Consider the following 17,022-nt stretch of genomic DNA (forward strand, 5'->3'; position numbering starts at 1 on the left):
TTCCGGCGGTCTATCAAATGTCTATCTGGACAGGCAGTGGGCGGCAGAAAATGTGTTAGAGAGTTGCTGAAGGTGAAATCAGCGGATGTGGAAGGCCTGCTGTTAGACTATATGATGAGCCCATTGTTTCCTCTTTCTTCTTGGTTCTTCCTCCAGCATCTGACCTCTCCAAAAGATAAGCCAGGCCAATAGAACAAGGTTCATAGGTTTGAAGGACATGTTCTAAAGCCAAAAACCAGCCTAAAACCTAACAGAGGTATCAAGCAAAACACTCTGTGCAGTAAAGGCAAAAGAAGATGTGCGTGTGTGTGTGGTCATGTGACCTTTCCGTGGGTTGGGGAAAAAAGTTACATAATTGCGTCTCCAGTTTCTTTTTGGGTAAGAGAAAAAACAATGCCACTTGAAAGTAAAACAATAGACACAACTAATGCACACGGATGTAACATGACATAAACATGGATTCATGATGTAACATGACATAAACACGGATTAATGATGGAACATGACATTAACACGGATTAAAACTGGACTAGTCTTTGCAGGCAAAAAATAGAAATGCTTAGTTGAATTAGCCCTACTATTAACCCGGTCTGTGTACATTTTGCACCTGGCTTTCATGTATCAGATCTGTGATATAACAGGAGGCGAATCGTCTGCAGTAGTCTGTATTCTAGCCCATGTCTGCCAGAAGGGTTTTGTTTGTTCCCTTGTCTCTGCTGCATGGTTTCTTTATTTGAGCCTTTGGCCCATTATAGACGCAGCTCGTTTTATTGGTCAGTCCTTTACCTGAGCTAAACAGTTTAGACTAGGTTTTTTATAATGGAGAGGATGTGGAGAACCACCTGCGGACCGGCCACTGTTAGCTGGGGCTCTGGATTGTTTTGGGCAGACAATCTAGATAAATAAGATTATTTTGGCTGCAGATCAAGCTTGTTAGCCCCTCTAACACATGGAAATGTGTACAGAATAAAACTTGTTATGCTAACAAATGTCACACCCATATGAAAGCCCCGCTCACCACAAACAAAAGGGACTCCTTTGTATGCCAAACTGAGGCTGGGTCACACCTGTAGGGGCATTTGTGTTTCTGTTCCATCATAGAAACAGAAAACCAAAAATAACAGCAGTGCCGTATTCTTTCTATGATAAGTACCAATGGTATCTTCCCATGATGGGCACAAACGGTATCTGCCCATCATGGGCACCAATGGTATCTTCAGGGTTTGTTATATTTTGATGAAATTTGGGATAAAGGTTCCTTGCACAGATGTGAAGAGACTAAACTATAAAAATTTTGTCTTAGGCTGCCTGCACACGAACGGGTTGGATTCTGCATGCGGAATCTGACCCTCCGCTCGACCGGTGACCCCGCGTTACCTGTCCGGAATCTTCTTAATGTGACTGCGGATGTCCCGCCAGCGCACATGCGCAATACAGATTTTGCAGCGCCATCGCTAAGGGATGACACGGATCCCGAGACCTTTACGAAATGATTGCGAAAGGGCCGCGTGTCAGACCACTTCCATTGATTTTAATGGAAGTCATACACATGAAATCCACATAAAAATAGAGCATGCTGCAACTTTTCCTCCGCACATGGAAAATCGCAATTGATTTATGCTGGTGTGCAGGAAAAATTGCTTTGCCCTTGCATGCCATGGGTGGTATTTGCTGTAGAATCCGGAGGCGAACGCCCGCTCCGGATTCCGCAATGCAAGTCTGCCTGTGTGAAGGCGGCCCTAAGGCCCATTTACACGCAACAAATGTCAGGCCAACGATGCCCGACACACATCCCCGCACCGTTGCGAGTTCCGCTGGCTCACTCACAGAGCGCCCAGGCTGCTGGAGATTTCTCTCCCCATCCCTCTCCATTTACTTTAGCTGTGGCCGTTCAGTACTGACCGGCTGCTGTTTACACTGATCGATCAGCGTTCAGGTTTTTATGTAGCTTAATATGCTGAACGATGGTCGTTCAGTACTGAACGCCGCTGTGTCAAGTGAATGGGGAGGGGCGGGGGAGAGCGAGGAGTGAAATCTCCTACAGCCTCCCTGCTGAGCGAGCCAGTGATACTCGCTCCTGTGCAACAGCACAGGAGGGAGTATGTGCGGGGACGAGTATTGGGCATCGTTTGCATGTCATGCGTCCCGTGTACATGGGCCTTTAGGCACGTGTTTTTAACTTGAAAGCATATTGGAAACACGATACCTGCACTTGTGTCTGCGTTATCATTTTACTAGGGCTACATAGCACAACACGTCACATGGACAATCTGAAGTGTCACATGTAATATAAATGAATGCGGTCGCATTACGGCTTGCAAAATTGCTATGATCATGACCTGACAGTTGCAAAAACACAAACCTGCTGGATTTCTAGCAACACTCCGGTCATGGTAACTTGTGAGTCCCAACATGATTGCATTCACTTACATTACTTGCTGTATGATGCATTTCGTGCCCAAAGACCTATTCCTAGCCTCACTTATGCATCTATTTGCCATACTTAAACATGTATAATGTATATACTGATATATTAGGTATCCTGATTTATGTTATATTATGCATTTCCCAATATTCTTGCCAATTCCTTATTGTTAAATCACCAATTATAAAGCATAGAGGTGAATGCAATAAAGCTTCAATCTTCAATAGAATGGTTTTTAAAGGCTTTATTTATCTTTTGTAATATCCAGAGAACAAGGAGCGCAGTCAGGTTGTCATTTGTCACCATGGTATTACATAGACATCGGGCCCTTTTAGGCTGGGCTAACAAGGGGCGGAATTGCGGTGGAATTTCTGTGAGGAAAGTCCGCACAGCAATTCCGACTGCGGCTCCTAATGCCGGGATTAGCCAGCAAAGTGGACGAGATTTTGCAAAAACCAAGTCCACGCGCTACGGCCAAGCAGCACGAAAACTGACATGTGGAATTGAATTCCGTAGCATGTCAATTATTTTCTCTTTTCTGCAGCGGCCTCTCTCCTCTCTATGGGGAGAGAAAGCCGCAGCGGAATGCTGACGGCCAACTGCTCCAAAACCTGCGGGTAAAGATTGAGAATAGATTTAGTCCTAAATCCCTCGGACTCCATTGCTGATGAGACCCAGAAGACACCTGAGGGCTCAGAACAGCTGGAGAATGAATACGAGTGCAGAAAGTCAATAGATTCTCTCCAGACGGCGAGACCCTCGGACACCAGCACGCCGAACGCAAGAACGCTCTAGAAGCGAAGATCCCAGCTGGAAGCTGCTCTGTTTTTAAGCTTAACAGGAGTATATGGCTGGCTGCACGCGACGGGATTCGCATTTTGGAATCTTGGGCAGGCGTCCGCCTCCAGGTCCCACACCAAATACCGCTCACAGCATGCTACGGAAAAGTGATTCTTTCTGCTCGTGGAGGAAAAGTCGCAGCATGCTTCATTTTGGCGCGGAGTTGCAAAATGCACAATGGAAGCCGGCCAATCTATGGCCCTTCCGCAATTGACGCTGGGTGTCAAGAGTGCTGTCCGATGCAAGTTATGCCCAAGAATCTGGGGTGCAGCCTTTAGGACGCCCATGTACACCTACTGCGATGTGGTAAATCTGCCCCAGAATGCCTCGGGGCGAGGTCACATGTGGCGCAACTTGTAGAAAGTCGCCTGCGGGCGAGTCTAGAAGTATCAGGGTAGGTGGGGGGCCCGACACTTCCGTCACGGTTTTAAATGAAGTCCAAGGGCTCATGTCCACGGGCAAAATATGATTTAGGATCCGCAGCGGATTACCTGCACGCGGATCCGCACCCCATAGGGATGCATTGACCACCCGCGGGTAGATAAATACCCGCGGATCGTCAATAAAATGGATTTTAAAAAAAATGGAGCATGAAAAAATCTGGACCATGCTCCATTTTCGTGCGGGTCTCCCGCGGGGACGGCTCCCGCGGGCTTCTATTGAAGCCTATGGAAGCCGTCCGGATCCGCGGGAGACCTAAAATAGGAATTTAAAGCATTTACTCACCCACAGCGGGCCGGGAAGCTCTTCTCTTCCTCACGGCCGCATCTACCTTGCTTCGGCTCGGCGGATGTGCCCGGCGCATGCGCGCGGCACGTCGACGACGTGCCGCCGGCGTCAGGAATTCATCCGCCGGCCGAAAAAGAAGATCCGGCCGTGAGGAAGAGCAGAGCTTCCCCGCCCGCTACGGATAGGTAAATTCTTATTTATTTGTATTTTCAGCGCTCACGTCCGCGGGGCAGGAGGGACCCGCTGCAGATTCTACATGTAGAATCCGTAGCGGGCCCGATTTTCCCCGTGGACATGAGGCCTTAAGGCTAATTTCACACGGGTGAGTGCGGTGTCAGCCGTGAATCCCGCCGCATTTCGCACTCGCCAACACGTGATGTCCCTGCAGATGTGAGGTGTTCTTGTATTAAAACCGCCTCGCATCACATCGGGGGAGTAGCGTTGCTTTTAACCGCCAATGTCCTATTATTCCCGGCACGTTTTTTTCTTTACACAACTAAAAACCAGTCATCTGAATACATTGGAGACCGACACTTCAGATGGTCGTCATTTTTTAACGCGGCTCCAATAGCTGTGAACAAGGCCTGAGAGTGCTGTAAGCAGGCGATATGTGGACAAGCGAGTACTTGGCTGGTGTGCCACCTCCAGTACGTGCCAGGCCCTGTAACCTGTATGGTGGCATCCTTACTGCAGGGCCGCCATGTGGATCCCTCTGACAACGGGGTGGAATCTGCATATAAATACTAGAGGAAGTAAAGCCTTGTGAATAGAATCAAACCTGAGTGGTGAGGGTGGGCTGGTGGCGAGAGCGCCATCTACTGGGCGGAACGGCCGTTTACACGTAGCCATTATCGCTCAAACTGCATTCAAACAAATGAGTTTGAGCGATAATCGTTCAGTGTAAATGCAAAAAAAATAATTGCTCACTACTTGTTGGGGGTTGGGCGTCGGTGACTTTCAGGCAGCAAAAAAACTATCGCTGGCTTCTGGTTGCGTGTAAACGCTCCCCGCTCACATAGAAGCACCAGGCGAGAAACCCGCGATGTGTCAGTGTAAACGCTCTGCAGGAGCACCGACGACCTCAGTGGTGACATCAGCGTTCAGGCAGTCATTACCCGACCGGCAGCCCATGTGACAGGGACATGACTCAGCTAAACTTGGTGAAAATACTATCCAGGACCTGTGCAGAAAAGTTCCAAATAACTGGTGGCAGCCATCTTGGATTCAGCCCAAGAACTGCCAATGGAGGGGGTGGGGTGATGGGAACATGATTTACGGGTAGCAGCTCATCAGGACTGGGTGGGTCCGGTCATTTTTCCACATCTGCAACCATTTTTGAGTTTTGGCTGATGTCAGGTTAAACCCCGGGAGCAGAAGACGGCGAGAACGTCTGAGACGGACGCAGTTTATTCCAGCGCCCTGCTGCAATATACATGGCAGAGGGAATAACAGTCTGATCCGTGGGGGTCTCACTGCTGAGAGCTGGGGTCCCGTGTCCCCGAGTGGTGGTCATACTTGCGCAGTGGGAGACCGACGAGAGCTTGTACTCGGCTACTTCTATCAGCCCATGACATGAATGGCGCATCAGCACACACGTGAGGAGGAGGGGATCCGGGACCTCTATTCTTGGGATCGGTGGAGGGGTCAGTCAATTTTGGGATAACACCTTTAAATTTCCCCCCAAAATGTCTGCCAGCCGACTGATAGACGTGTAACAGTGGGTGCGCCGACGGTCATGTATGACGCGTCCGTGTGGCGTAAGCTCCTGGTTCACAGCAGAGCGCATGCATGACACACTCATGGGCCTTATGTGTAAGACCGTCCTGGGTGCCTGAAGCAACCAATCACAGCTCAGCTTTCATTTCTTAAACTACTGAAATAAAAAGAAAGCTGCGCTGTGATTGGTTGCTATGGGCAACAAGGACCGTTTTACCATTAGGCCATATTCACACAGCCGATATTCTTCCGTCGTACGAGCCATTATCTACAAGGGCGGACCGCTGCATGCGCCATTCCTTGGACGATGGCGCCCATTACTCTCTGCGGCAGATACGATTTTCATGCGAATGTGATGTCAGTGTTTATTTTTCCTATTAAATTAAGGAGATTCCCCGTGTGCGACAATCTGATGTGCCGCCCTGCAATGCGCTTTTCCTGTAAAACGCATCTCACTCGCATAGTCACGTTTACCAGCGCAACACAGGTGCGCATTTCTTGGACCCGTCCTGCGCTCGCCCACATACCACCTTAGGGCGCACGCATATGGATGAGCTATATGTACAATTTTTGGACTGAAAACCGCAGCCATTCGTTTGATCTGACCGCTGCGCGCCATTTTCGATGTTTGGTGAGAACATTGCGTCGTGTTCAGCCCCCCAGGACGTCCGAGCGCTGTCCGATGCAACACGGTTACGCCAACCACACGGCGCGTCCCCAGCGGCACGGTTACGCCAACCACACGGCGCGTCCCCAGCGGCACGGTTACGCCAACCACACGGCGCGTCCCCAGCGGCACGGTTACGCCAACCACACGGCGCGTCCCCAGCGGCACGGTTACGCCAACCACACGGCGCGTCTCCAGCGGCGCGGTTACGCCAACCACACGGCGCATCTCCAGCGGCGCGGTTACGCCAACCACACGGAGCGTCCCCAGCGGCACGGTTACGCCAACCACACGGAGCGTCCCCAGCGGCACGGTTACACCAACCACACGGCGCGTCCCCAGCGGCACGGTTACGCCAACCACACGGCGCGTCCCCAGCGGCACGGTTACGCCAACCACACGGCGCGTCCCCAGCGGCACGGTTACGCCAACCACACGGCGCGTCCCCAGCGGCACGGTTACGCCAACCACACGGCGCGTCCCCAGCGGCACGGTTACGCCAACCACACGGCGCGTCCCCAGCGGCGCTGTTACGCCAATTCATTGGCTGCAATATTAAACAAATGTTTTTTTCCGTAGCGGTTTTGCGTGCAGCAGCGCATCGTGCGATCCGTTAAAAGCGCCCGTCCGGTTGGATTACATGTCCTCAGGTAGACAGGTATCCGTGTAATGGACGGCCAGGGCGGATAATCCTCCGTCACCACACGGTACAGGCCGGGTCCTGCCCGGGGCGGGTATTTCTCCTTCACGCCGCCGTCTATGGCCTCCTGCCCTGTAATGGCGCCGCGGCCGCTGACGTGTTTGTGCACGACTGGCTTGCCGATAAAGTTGTGCTTGTTGACAGCTGGAGGCGGGAGTGCAGTACCCGGCGCGGCCAGCAGAGGTCAGTGCAGCGGCCGCGCCACATCCTCCCACCACTAACCAAACCCCTCCTTTGTGTCTTTGGCGCCGTGCTATATAAGGGGCGGCGGGTGGCTCGCGGTTATTTCCACCCGGAGACTCGGCGCTGCGCGGACCTCGCACGATGGACATGAAGAAGAGACTCACCCTGGAGCTGAGGAACCGGAAGGCGGCGGAGGTGAGTGCTCCTCCGTGCGCTGGAGGACGCCGGGGTTGTCGGCGGTCCTCGGGGAGGTGTGTGGCCGAACACGTGGCGGACGACAACTCTGCCGGCCCGACGCTTCGACACGGGCTCCGCACTAGCGGGGAGGCAGCGGGTCCGCCGCACCGTGCGGCCTCGTGTCCTGCGCTTCCCGCCTTGTGCCGTGGGTGAGCACGTGGGGCGGCGGCCGGCAGCACGTGTTGTGGAGGCGGCGGCCGGGGGCGCAACTGGTCACACATGGCGGTTCCGGGATGGCCAGCCGGCTGCGCCTACGAGCGGCTCTCTGCAGCAGTTAGCCGCCATGGTATAACTTTCCTCGGGCGCCCTGTAGCTGTGTGCGCCCATACTTGTGCCCTTCCAGTGGGGGTGCTCGCCGGCCGGACCTCCAATCTGTAACATGGCGATCTCTTCCGGGCAGGGCTCTCCGGCGGCAGCTGGGTGTGATATGCGGGGCAGAGGCATCACATCTGGGGTCCCAGTTGTGATCTGGCCGCTGGTGATACTTTGGGGTGCCCTTGGGGTGTTGGTACATTCTCTAGGCTCCGCCCACTGTTATACATTGTATCAGGGACTTGTGCTACATTGTATCGGCTCTTCCTCTGCAGGTGAAGGAGATGGTTCTGGACAACTGCCGCTCCGATGATGGCAAGATCACCGGGCTGACCGCCGAGTTTGTGAACTTGGAGTTCCTGAGCATGATCAACATCAACCTGCTGTCCGTCGCCAACCTACCCAAGCTGGAGAAGTTAAGGAAGGTAAGTGGTGCTACAATGGTGGCTGTGCTGAGGCATGGAGTGGGTGGGGGTGGTTGGGGTAGCTGCATTTTTAAAAACCTGTAGCTTGTTGGAGTGACATGTTGTGACCTGTGGGGTGCTGGGTCCTGTGGTGTGACCCTGGTGGAGTGCTGGCCCTGTGGTGCGACCCCCGGTGGGTTGCCAGTTCCCCTGCAGCACCCTTCCTTGCCTGCTGATCCCTCGGCTACTGAAGACTGACACATGACTGTATTAGCTTGTCAGTCTTCAGCGATCGGTGGTCTTGGCCCCCGCTGATCAGACCTCTAGATACAGCAAGTTTTTATAAAGTGTAGTTACTGTTAGTGCTTGGTGCTGCAGCGGGCCGGCGCTTCCCATGTGGAGGTCACTCTGCAATGCAAACAGTGAGACCCACAGCAGAATCCCCACCCACCCCAAACGTGCAGGTTTTGCTGCTTCATGTGCTGTGGAGCTGAAATCTTCACCGCTGGGCAACTTGTGCTGAGTTTCTTGTGTGAAGTTTTCTTGAAACCTCGTCTGCTTTGTGGGGCTGTGAAATGTCCCTACCTTGGGAAGCTTTAGGAATGTCTTCAGCGCTGCTGACTGCTTATGTTCATCTGTACAAGTTGGGGTCCTCTTAAATGGGCTGAGTGACATTGTAGCTCACTTTGAGCAGCCTGGTCATCCGGGGGGAAATCCTTCCGTCTTCCACGTTCGCTTTTTAATCCCAATGATTAGTGGACGAGCCAATGATGGAATGATGAGCAAAGTCATCAGCTGTTGGCTTGGGTTTAGACTGAGCAATTCTGTCTAAAAGTGCCTTTAAAGCAAGCTTCCTGTTCACGTAGCATGCTGATTGCAGGACTGTCGGGCCACTGCACCTATATGACTTGATGTGCCAACTGGCTTGGGACTTGCAGTTTTCACTGCCTAAAGTTGTGTGCTGGATGTATTTGTACTGTTATATGCCGTCAGATTGTACATATTTGTGTAAAGTTGCCCTAAGAAGGAATTTAAGTTGTTACACTCAGTAATAGACCTAGGACATGGAGGACCAACAATCCCCCAAACCTAGACCTCTGCATGCCATATGTACAGGCTAGTGTGATGCGAAGGCTCCTCTTACCCAGAATAACTGGTTGGCACTGGCGGTTGATGTGTTTGCTCGTGCAGCTGGTCTTTACAGGCAGATGTTGGTTGTACCAGGGGATATGATCTACATGATCACTGGTCACAAGCGACAGACTATTATGCCTGCATGAAACAAACAAGAAGCAAAAACCCCTTCTCATCCATCACTTGCTGGCCGTGTTTACACTTCATCATTCAGGTTCACCCAATCAATACATTCTTTCTTCCTGTAATCGTTCCTTATAAAGGGCCCAACTATAAAGTCAATAAAGGCCTTTTTGGGTGTTTTGTTAAATTGACATGGAAAATGCATAATGCTGCTTACAGTGGAGGACGGGACACCGTATGATCGGTAACTAATATCTGCCTTGTGTCCTGCAGCTGGAGCTCAGTGATAACAGGATTTCTGGTGGTCTGGAGGTGCTTGCAAAGAAGACCCCCAATCTAACACACTTGAATCTCAGTGGGAACAAGATTAAGGACATAAACACTCTGGAGCCACTTGTGAGTATATTGACATGTTTGCCTGTGACTTGCCATGTGATCCTTCTACTCCATTAGCTTTAGAACAATAGCTGCTGATGAATATTTACAATTCCAATCCTCGTTATACATAATTGGGCTCAGCTAACTAGTGGAAGCTGCCATTGTGTTTACACTAACTGCAGCTCTAGTCTGAGGCACGTCCCAGGCTTCCATTCATGTAGCCAAAGGCCTCATGTCCACTCGCACACATGGATTCCATTGCTGAATCCTGCAGTGAAATCTGCATGCCTGCGGCCATGGAGAGGGAAGACACAATCTTATCTCTCCGGACGCTGCGGGACTCAGACATGCAGGCTGGATCTTTCTTCTGGCCGGCGGATGTGCTCAAGCACGCATGTGCCGTGCACAGCTTTTTTTTTTTTTAAACTCCTGTTCTCCTGCATATCTGTGGCACAGCACAAACAGCTGCGGCTGTGCTGTGGATCTGGATGGCTTCAATGGGAGCCATCCGTACAGAGACCTGCAGGGAAATGGAGCATGCTGCGATTTCTTTCTGTGCGTCCTGCATGCTGGGAAGAAATCCATCCGCATGCTTTAGCTGCCCTACGGATGCTAATGCATCCGTATTGGGCAGCAAGATGCACGGCTCTCCCATGAATGGGGCCACGTGTGGATGTTATAAATAAAATCTGCATGTGGACATTGGGTCTAACTTCTTGGACATATCTGCATTTCATGAAATGCTTGAATTTGGCAAAAACTTGCGGAGTCAGCGATTCTAAATCGGGGGTACTTGACTAGCTGGCCACAAGCAGTCCAGACCCCAGCTGTCTGATCAGCTTTATGTTGAAGCTTGTGAAGTATGCAGGGATGAAGTGTCATGGGCAGTGAAGGAGCAAGGTGCTTCATCTCTGCAGCATGGCACACTTGGGTGCTGTCATGGCAGAAGAGGGGCCCTTACTAGTGCAATCAAGTAGATGTTTTAGAGGGGATGAAGGAATCTACATTTATGCTCACCAAGAAGTTGGTGGTGAGTTTCTGGAGTGACTGTACCTATCTCAATCAATGAGGAAACTTGAAGGTATGTGGGGCTATTAAAGTGGGTCTCTGGGCAAATACTACTGATAAAATGTGAAGATGGAGCATCAATAGTAACTTGCTGGGGATCCTCTGACCAGTTAATTGCCTTGGCCGTCTGGGTTGGAGCAGGAAGTGTAGTAGGAGGCAATATTCCCCTTGATTTTTAATTGGAAGTAAAGCCACCTATTAAACGTCCTTCTCGGTGTGGAGGCGATCAGCTGATCATCAAGGATCTGCAGCAGCTGATCAACTATTGATGATCTCTCAAAGATGGGTCATCAAACGTTTGTCCAGGAAACACCTTGTAACCTCAACACCTAAATGCAAAATGTCATGGATTATGTGGGTATTTAGCTGCCAGTCACTATTGACCAGTGTTGGATTCTGCACGGTAGCAGCCATACAGTATTCAGCTGCTCACATGTCTCTGAGGACCTACTGCTTATGGCTAGCACACTGGTTAGTGACAAGTCTTATAGGTGTCTCTGTGGCAGTTGTCTCAGTATGCTTTCTTGTCTAAATGGGATTTGTCAAAGTACTGCGTTCTGTTGCCATACAGCGCTTCTCTGGAGCGGGGGGGCTCCTCACTTGGAAGCAATGCTTATAGCACTGATAGAATGTTCCTCTAAATGGGTTGTCTGGGACTTGACAAAGCTCTAGAGGCTCCCCGTACCCACTGCTTGGAACTAGAAGCGGCCGGCTGACAGCTGTGCCTGTCACTGCCCCCCTGACAGCTGCAGGCTTCAGTGGCCATAAGCTCGCTGCTGAGCACTGACTGCCAGCCTGCGTCCTCCGGCTACAGACTTCCTGGGAGCCGCTAGATGAGGAATCAACAGTATACCAACCTTGGGATAAATATCCAATTCATCGTACTTCAAAGTGTGTTTTTGGCCTAGATTTCAGTAAATTTGTCACTATGTATTTGAACTATGAACTTGTATGAAGGTATAATCTGTTAGAGTAATAAGGCAGCTGAAGCACAATGTGAGCAATCTGGTCCTGTGAATGAAACACAATAGGTGGATAAGTTCTAGTATATCGAACAGTCTTTAATGCTTGACTTGTTGGCTGTATGTCTTGTGCACCAAGCCTGAAGATGTTGGCTCAGTTCTTCCACCCCCATAGGTGACTAGTGGCCCGCTTACATGGTTTCTAGGAATGTACCTTTCAGAGAAAATGTTGTTGGCTGAAACTGTCGCACCTGCCCGTCCGTGAACTAAACCGAAGCTGCTTTATTTTACAGAAAAAGCTGAATCACCTCATGAGTTTAGATCTGTTCAACTGTGAAGTCACCATGCTGAACAACTACCGGGAGAGCGTATTCGCATTGCTGCCGCAGTTAACATACCTTGATGGCTTTGATGCCGATGACCAAGAAGCACCGGATTCTGATCCAGAGCCAGATGGTGAGAATGGGTGTAGGGAAGGCATTACAAGAGGTGGTCACAAATGGTGTTTGTAGAGATTGATCCCCCTAGTCATAAATATCTGCTCTGTGGAGGTCTGCTGGGACCCCCTGTCAGCTGAGGGGCTGCAGCTCTCCCATAAGCACCATAGCCCCTTCCATCAGCTGACGGGCCAAGTAGATATTGATGGCCTATCCTGGGATTAGACACTGGACCACTATCCATTTTTACAAACCAGATGACTCCTTGAAGCTTCCCTTCAGCTTTCTGTTGCTAAACCTTGTGTAAATGTTTAAAGATGATTACTTCTGGGAATCCGTTCCCACATCACCTATAAAGAACTGTCAAAACCATGTTTTTAATGATACTTTGCATCATATGTGATCCTCTTGTCTTGCATGCATAATATTGTTGCTGTAGAGCTGTTAAATGACCCTCTTGTAATTGGCTCTTGTTCAGAGCCTGGGTCTGGGCACATGGGGGTAGTTTAGTCAGTAACTTGTATCTGTTTGTGCAAACCACTACTAAGATTGCACAGGAAAACCAAGTTCAGCGTTGGGTGAAAAGCTTTCAGTCTTCATTAAACGACTCAGATATGAAGGAACAGGCAGCATGGGCTGCATTGCGTGTTTCACACAAACATGTTGCCCTTAATCGGCTATAAAACATGCCTGAAACATGTAAGACGGCACATGTCATCTGTTCCTTTGTGTCTGCCTGGATCATCTAATAGAGCTGAAAGCTCTTAACCGAACGATAAGCTTTCTGTGTTCCTATGCATCAGTTGTGGCTTCTAGCCAGTCCTTGCATGGGAGCAACTGCAGTGGAGCCGGTTTCTGGTTTGCATGTCACCACTAGCCTGTCACCTACAGAGAAGCGAGTGGCTTTCCCCTGCTGTCTTGGACTGCACTCCTGGACTTGCCTTACAAATGCTGATTACTGATGTGACAGTGCCCATAGACTCGCTTGTGGAAATGGCATTTCATAGGAAACCCCCCAGACTTGCTGAATCCGGACAAGACCAACAGAAAATTGTGACTCGGTAATTTGAGTTGGGCTTAAAGACTAAGCATACAAACCCTTTTCTGTGCCTTGATGATCTTATTCTTTGCAGAAGGAGAGGAAGATGAAGATGAGGAGGAATTTGATGAAGATGAGCTTGATGAAGAAGATGAAGATGGAGTAGATGATGAGGTCAGTTGCTGTGACTACTTAAAGCTGCTAATCTAAGGTTTGGTTCACTTCTGTAAGATATAGAAGTGTGGTGAACGTATGCGGCCATGTCTACATCTGGGTTCCCCCCTAGGACTGGGCTGAACCCAAGTGTTGGCTCTGAATTGCACCAGACTGCTATAATGGGGTCCTTCCAACATGTTCCATGATCACTTCCAAGTTGAAATGGCAGAGTATACTGCACAATATCATCCACTTTTTTATATTGGGCCCTGTTACCCTCTGGTGCAGATGTGACCATGGACTAAGGCCGCCTGCACGCACTGATTAGCATTATGGAATCCGCAGCAAATGCTGTTCGTTACATGCTATCTAAAAGTGCTTTTTCCTACACACTTGTGGAATTGAATTGTGAAGGCTGTGCATTCTGCATCATTGCCTCTTGATGGCGTGGGAAGTCTGTACTGCGCATGTCAGGTGACCTGTCCGGACCAGGTACATGCAGATGCCAACTGGGCACTGACCAGTTTGCAACCAGCCTAGAGGCCTAATTACACAGAACAATCGTTTGAGCGCTAATCGTTGCGTCTAAACGCACAGCCATCGTGCACTTTTCAGGCACTGCTAGCTGATTGACAATTTTTAGGTTGGACTGAATTTAATATTCAGCCTTATCGGCAGTTCTCCGCAGGTAGTGCAGAATAGTGTAGTGATAGCATTGGTTCCCGCTGGAGAACAAAGTAACTGAAAGCAGATAAGAGCCCTTGGGCTATGAACTGCTTTAAGCTAAGACTTCAGTTGCAGACTTAATTGCTCTTGAGTAGCTACTGAATAGTTTATGCAAAATGATTGCTCAAAGCTGTCGCTCGATCTGTCTGAGCAATTACCGCTCCGTGTAAATGGGCCTTAACGTGTGTAATTGGATTAGTCTACAAATATGGTGACATACTAGATTCACTACACTTCAGACAATGTCAATGCAATCAATGACCTGCTAGTCTCAAACCTATTTGTGAGCTTAAGTATGTGAAGCTACACTTTTTTCCCTCCTGTGCTTCAATTGTGAACTTTGTTTTAAATCTCTTCCTTTTTTTACAATTTTAGGAAGATGTGGAAGAGGAGGAGGAAGGAGAAGAGGAAGAAGAGGATGAGGAGGGTAAGACTTGAAAGCAATGTTACTATCCACAGGGGAAAAGATTGAAGTATTCCAGTTTTAGTCTGACTACAAAACCTATTGCACAATGTGATCTCATGGTATGGCAAGTTTTGCGATAGACTGGGAAGGAGCAGAGTCCATGTCCTTTTAATAATCAATACTGTTAAGACCTTCGTGGCTCCCCTACTCCATGCGTGCTAACACCTCTGTGGCCCCACCTACTGTGTACAGGCGCACCTCGGTGCTAACTTTAGGTGAACTAATCCAACTATTGGGTGGTACAAACAGACCAGACATCTTCAACTGATTTGCTATCCAGTATGAATCACATTGTAAGACTCTTGGTTTGCACAGTCTAACTCTAGTAGTAAATCTGCTTCAGGATTCTTGCCTAAATCTAATCAGGGAAACTAAATCCATTACATGAGACTGACAGACAATGTATTGCTTGAAGGTCAGTGACCTTGTGTAAGAAAGCCACTATAAAGGTCTGTCGGGAACAAAGCATTAACAACGCTGACTAATCCTTTAACATGCATGTTCTAGGAATGGCGGAACCTCTTGGCAACACAACCTGTCAGATGTAACCTTTCACTTTATTTGTACATGCAGATACACCCCAGGGAGAAAAGCGAAAAAGGGATTTGGAAGATGAAGGTGACGAGGAAGACTTCGATGATGAGGAAGAGGATGATGAATAAGACTCAAAAGGCTACTGGTTCTTTTTTTATGGACTGTCTGGGCTGGCCACCAGTGCATGTGGCAGTGTCTGCTGACGGGTCACTGTATACAGCCGTCAGCCACCCTGTTCAACTTTTTTTCCCCCCTCTCCTGTTTGTGTGTAGGGCTGAGAGATGAGACTTATTCTGGTCTGAATGAAATTGTTTGGCGCTTTATTTAAACAGATGGCCGCCTGAACTATTTGTGGAGTCAGATCGTAGAATGTCCCCAATTTTTATTTTATTTTAAATATTCCTTCCCTCCTCCCCTGGAATTTTCTGTGAAAGTTCTGTGGTTCCTCTGATCTGTGAATGGTGCACGGGTGTAAAAATCTGAGGAGGATTCCAAAGATAGTCTCCCTCTATCCTGCATTCTTGTGTTCAATCATGCCTTAATGTGCCCTGCTTTATCTCCTCAATCATGTATATGATTAACATTTGCGTATTTTTGGCAATAAGACTTAACAATTACCTTGTACAAATCATGGTTTAACAATTTGATTTCCTTACACCTCAAGTTGCTGATGCATTAAAAGACCTCCCAGAGCACACTGGCATTGTATAGGCAATGCTTCTTGGTGATGGAAGCATCGCAGTTGCAGACTGCTACGTTAGAGTTCTGTTCTTGGCATTAACTCATCTGACTTTTAATTCAAGTTTCTGGAGGGCCAACACAAGTTTTCTAAAACTTGAACTGAATTGTGTTAACAAGCGGCTTGGATACTTCCAAGCACCTTCAACTCTTATTCTTGGGAAACCATGTTCACATCCCCATTGCTAGAATCTACTGTTCATATCTCTAATCCTAACTAACATTCCCTACCTCTGAATCTGTGGTGACCCTGCCACTTGGCATAAGCTTTGTACATGATTTGTTTTGCCCCCCCACCCCCATGCTGTGTTGTGCCACTAGCAGCCTTCCCAGTTGTCATAAGGTTGATCTCCTGTTGCCACTTGAGGTACCATGAGCATCTACATAATTTTTTTCATTTAATCTTCCCTTTTCATGGGGATTTTGGCCAATTGGGGTTGAGGAAATCACTTTAAGATTTAAAAAAATTATGAATTGACCTATTTAACACCCATGTTTTTGTATTTAGTTGTTACAGAAAGCCTTTTTAATAAAATATTTGGGGTTTTTAAAATGTTGCTTTTTTTTTATTGGTTAACCATAGTAGGAACCACCCTTCAGCATATTAGGGTATCAGTGTGGGTGAGAGGGAAGCAAAGGTGGGTTTCACTTAACTTTTTTTTTTTTTTGCAGCACTCTGCTTATGTCTGGGTTTTTCCGTCAGGATTTTTCTAAAATACAGCGTGCTCTAGATCTTGTTTCATGATGCCACAGGCTTCTCTATAGGACTAGGAAGATGCATCAAAGTAAAGCCACACAAATGGTTTTCACTAGAGCAAAAAAGAGAATGTGGGGTTTCTTACAAGCCAGAGCTTATGGGGAGGGGGTGCAACCAACAGGGTCAGATTCTCTGACAGCATCCTTACTGGCCTTGCCATGCTTGGGGGAACAGTTAACCTACATTTAGGTAAAATAGGGACTTGAGTCAGATGCTTTTCATCACAGTTCAGGAAGCACTTCACACTGTTCAGAAAGTGTACACTAATACATGGATATACTTCTGGCTCAA

The 17,022-nt window shown here is 48.8% G+C and overlaps 1 protein-coding gene across 4 annotated transcripts; it reads left to right on the forward strand.

The window, feature by feature from the left end:
* Window positions 1-7,292: 7,292 nt before the first annotated feature.
* On the forward strand, window positions 7,293-16,527 carry LOC136573049 (acidic leucine-rich nuclear phosphoprotein 32 family member B-like). Of its 4 annotated transcripts, none has more exons than XM_066574185.1 (7): window positions 7,293-7,455; window positions 8,085-8,234; window positions 9,744-9,866; window positions 12,172-12,334; window positions 13,452-13,523; window positions 14,610-14,663; window positions 15,276-16,527. In XM_066574185.1, exons 1-7 carry the CDS (start codon window positions 7,402-7,404, stop codon window positions 15,362-15,364), a joined length of 705 nt encoding a protein of 234 aa, XP_066430282.1. In that variant the 5' UTR covers window positions 7,293-7,401; the 3' UTR covers window positions 15,365-16,527. The 4 variants fall into 4 exon arrangements, with proteins under 4 accessions (XP_066430282.1, XP_066430281.1, XP_066430280.1 ...); XM_066574184.1 differs by having other exon boundaries at window positions 7,295-7,455; window positions 13,449-13,523; XM_066574183.1 differs by having other exon boundaries at window positions 7,295-7,455; window positions 13,452-13,528; window positions 14,612-14,663.
* The last annotated feature ends 495 nt before the right edge of the window (window positions 16,528-17,022 follow it).

This window comes from Eleutherodactylus coqui, chromosome 7, assembly GCF_035609145.1.
Source record: "Eleutherodactylus coqui strain aEleCoq1 chromosome 7, aEleCoq1.hap1, whole genome shotgun sequence".
NCBI classification, from domain to species: Eukaryota; Metazoa; Chordata; class Amphibia; order Anura; family Eleutherodactylidae; genus Eleutherodactylus; species Eleutherodactylus coqui.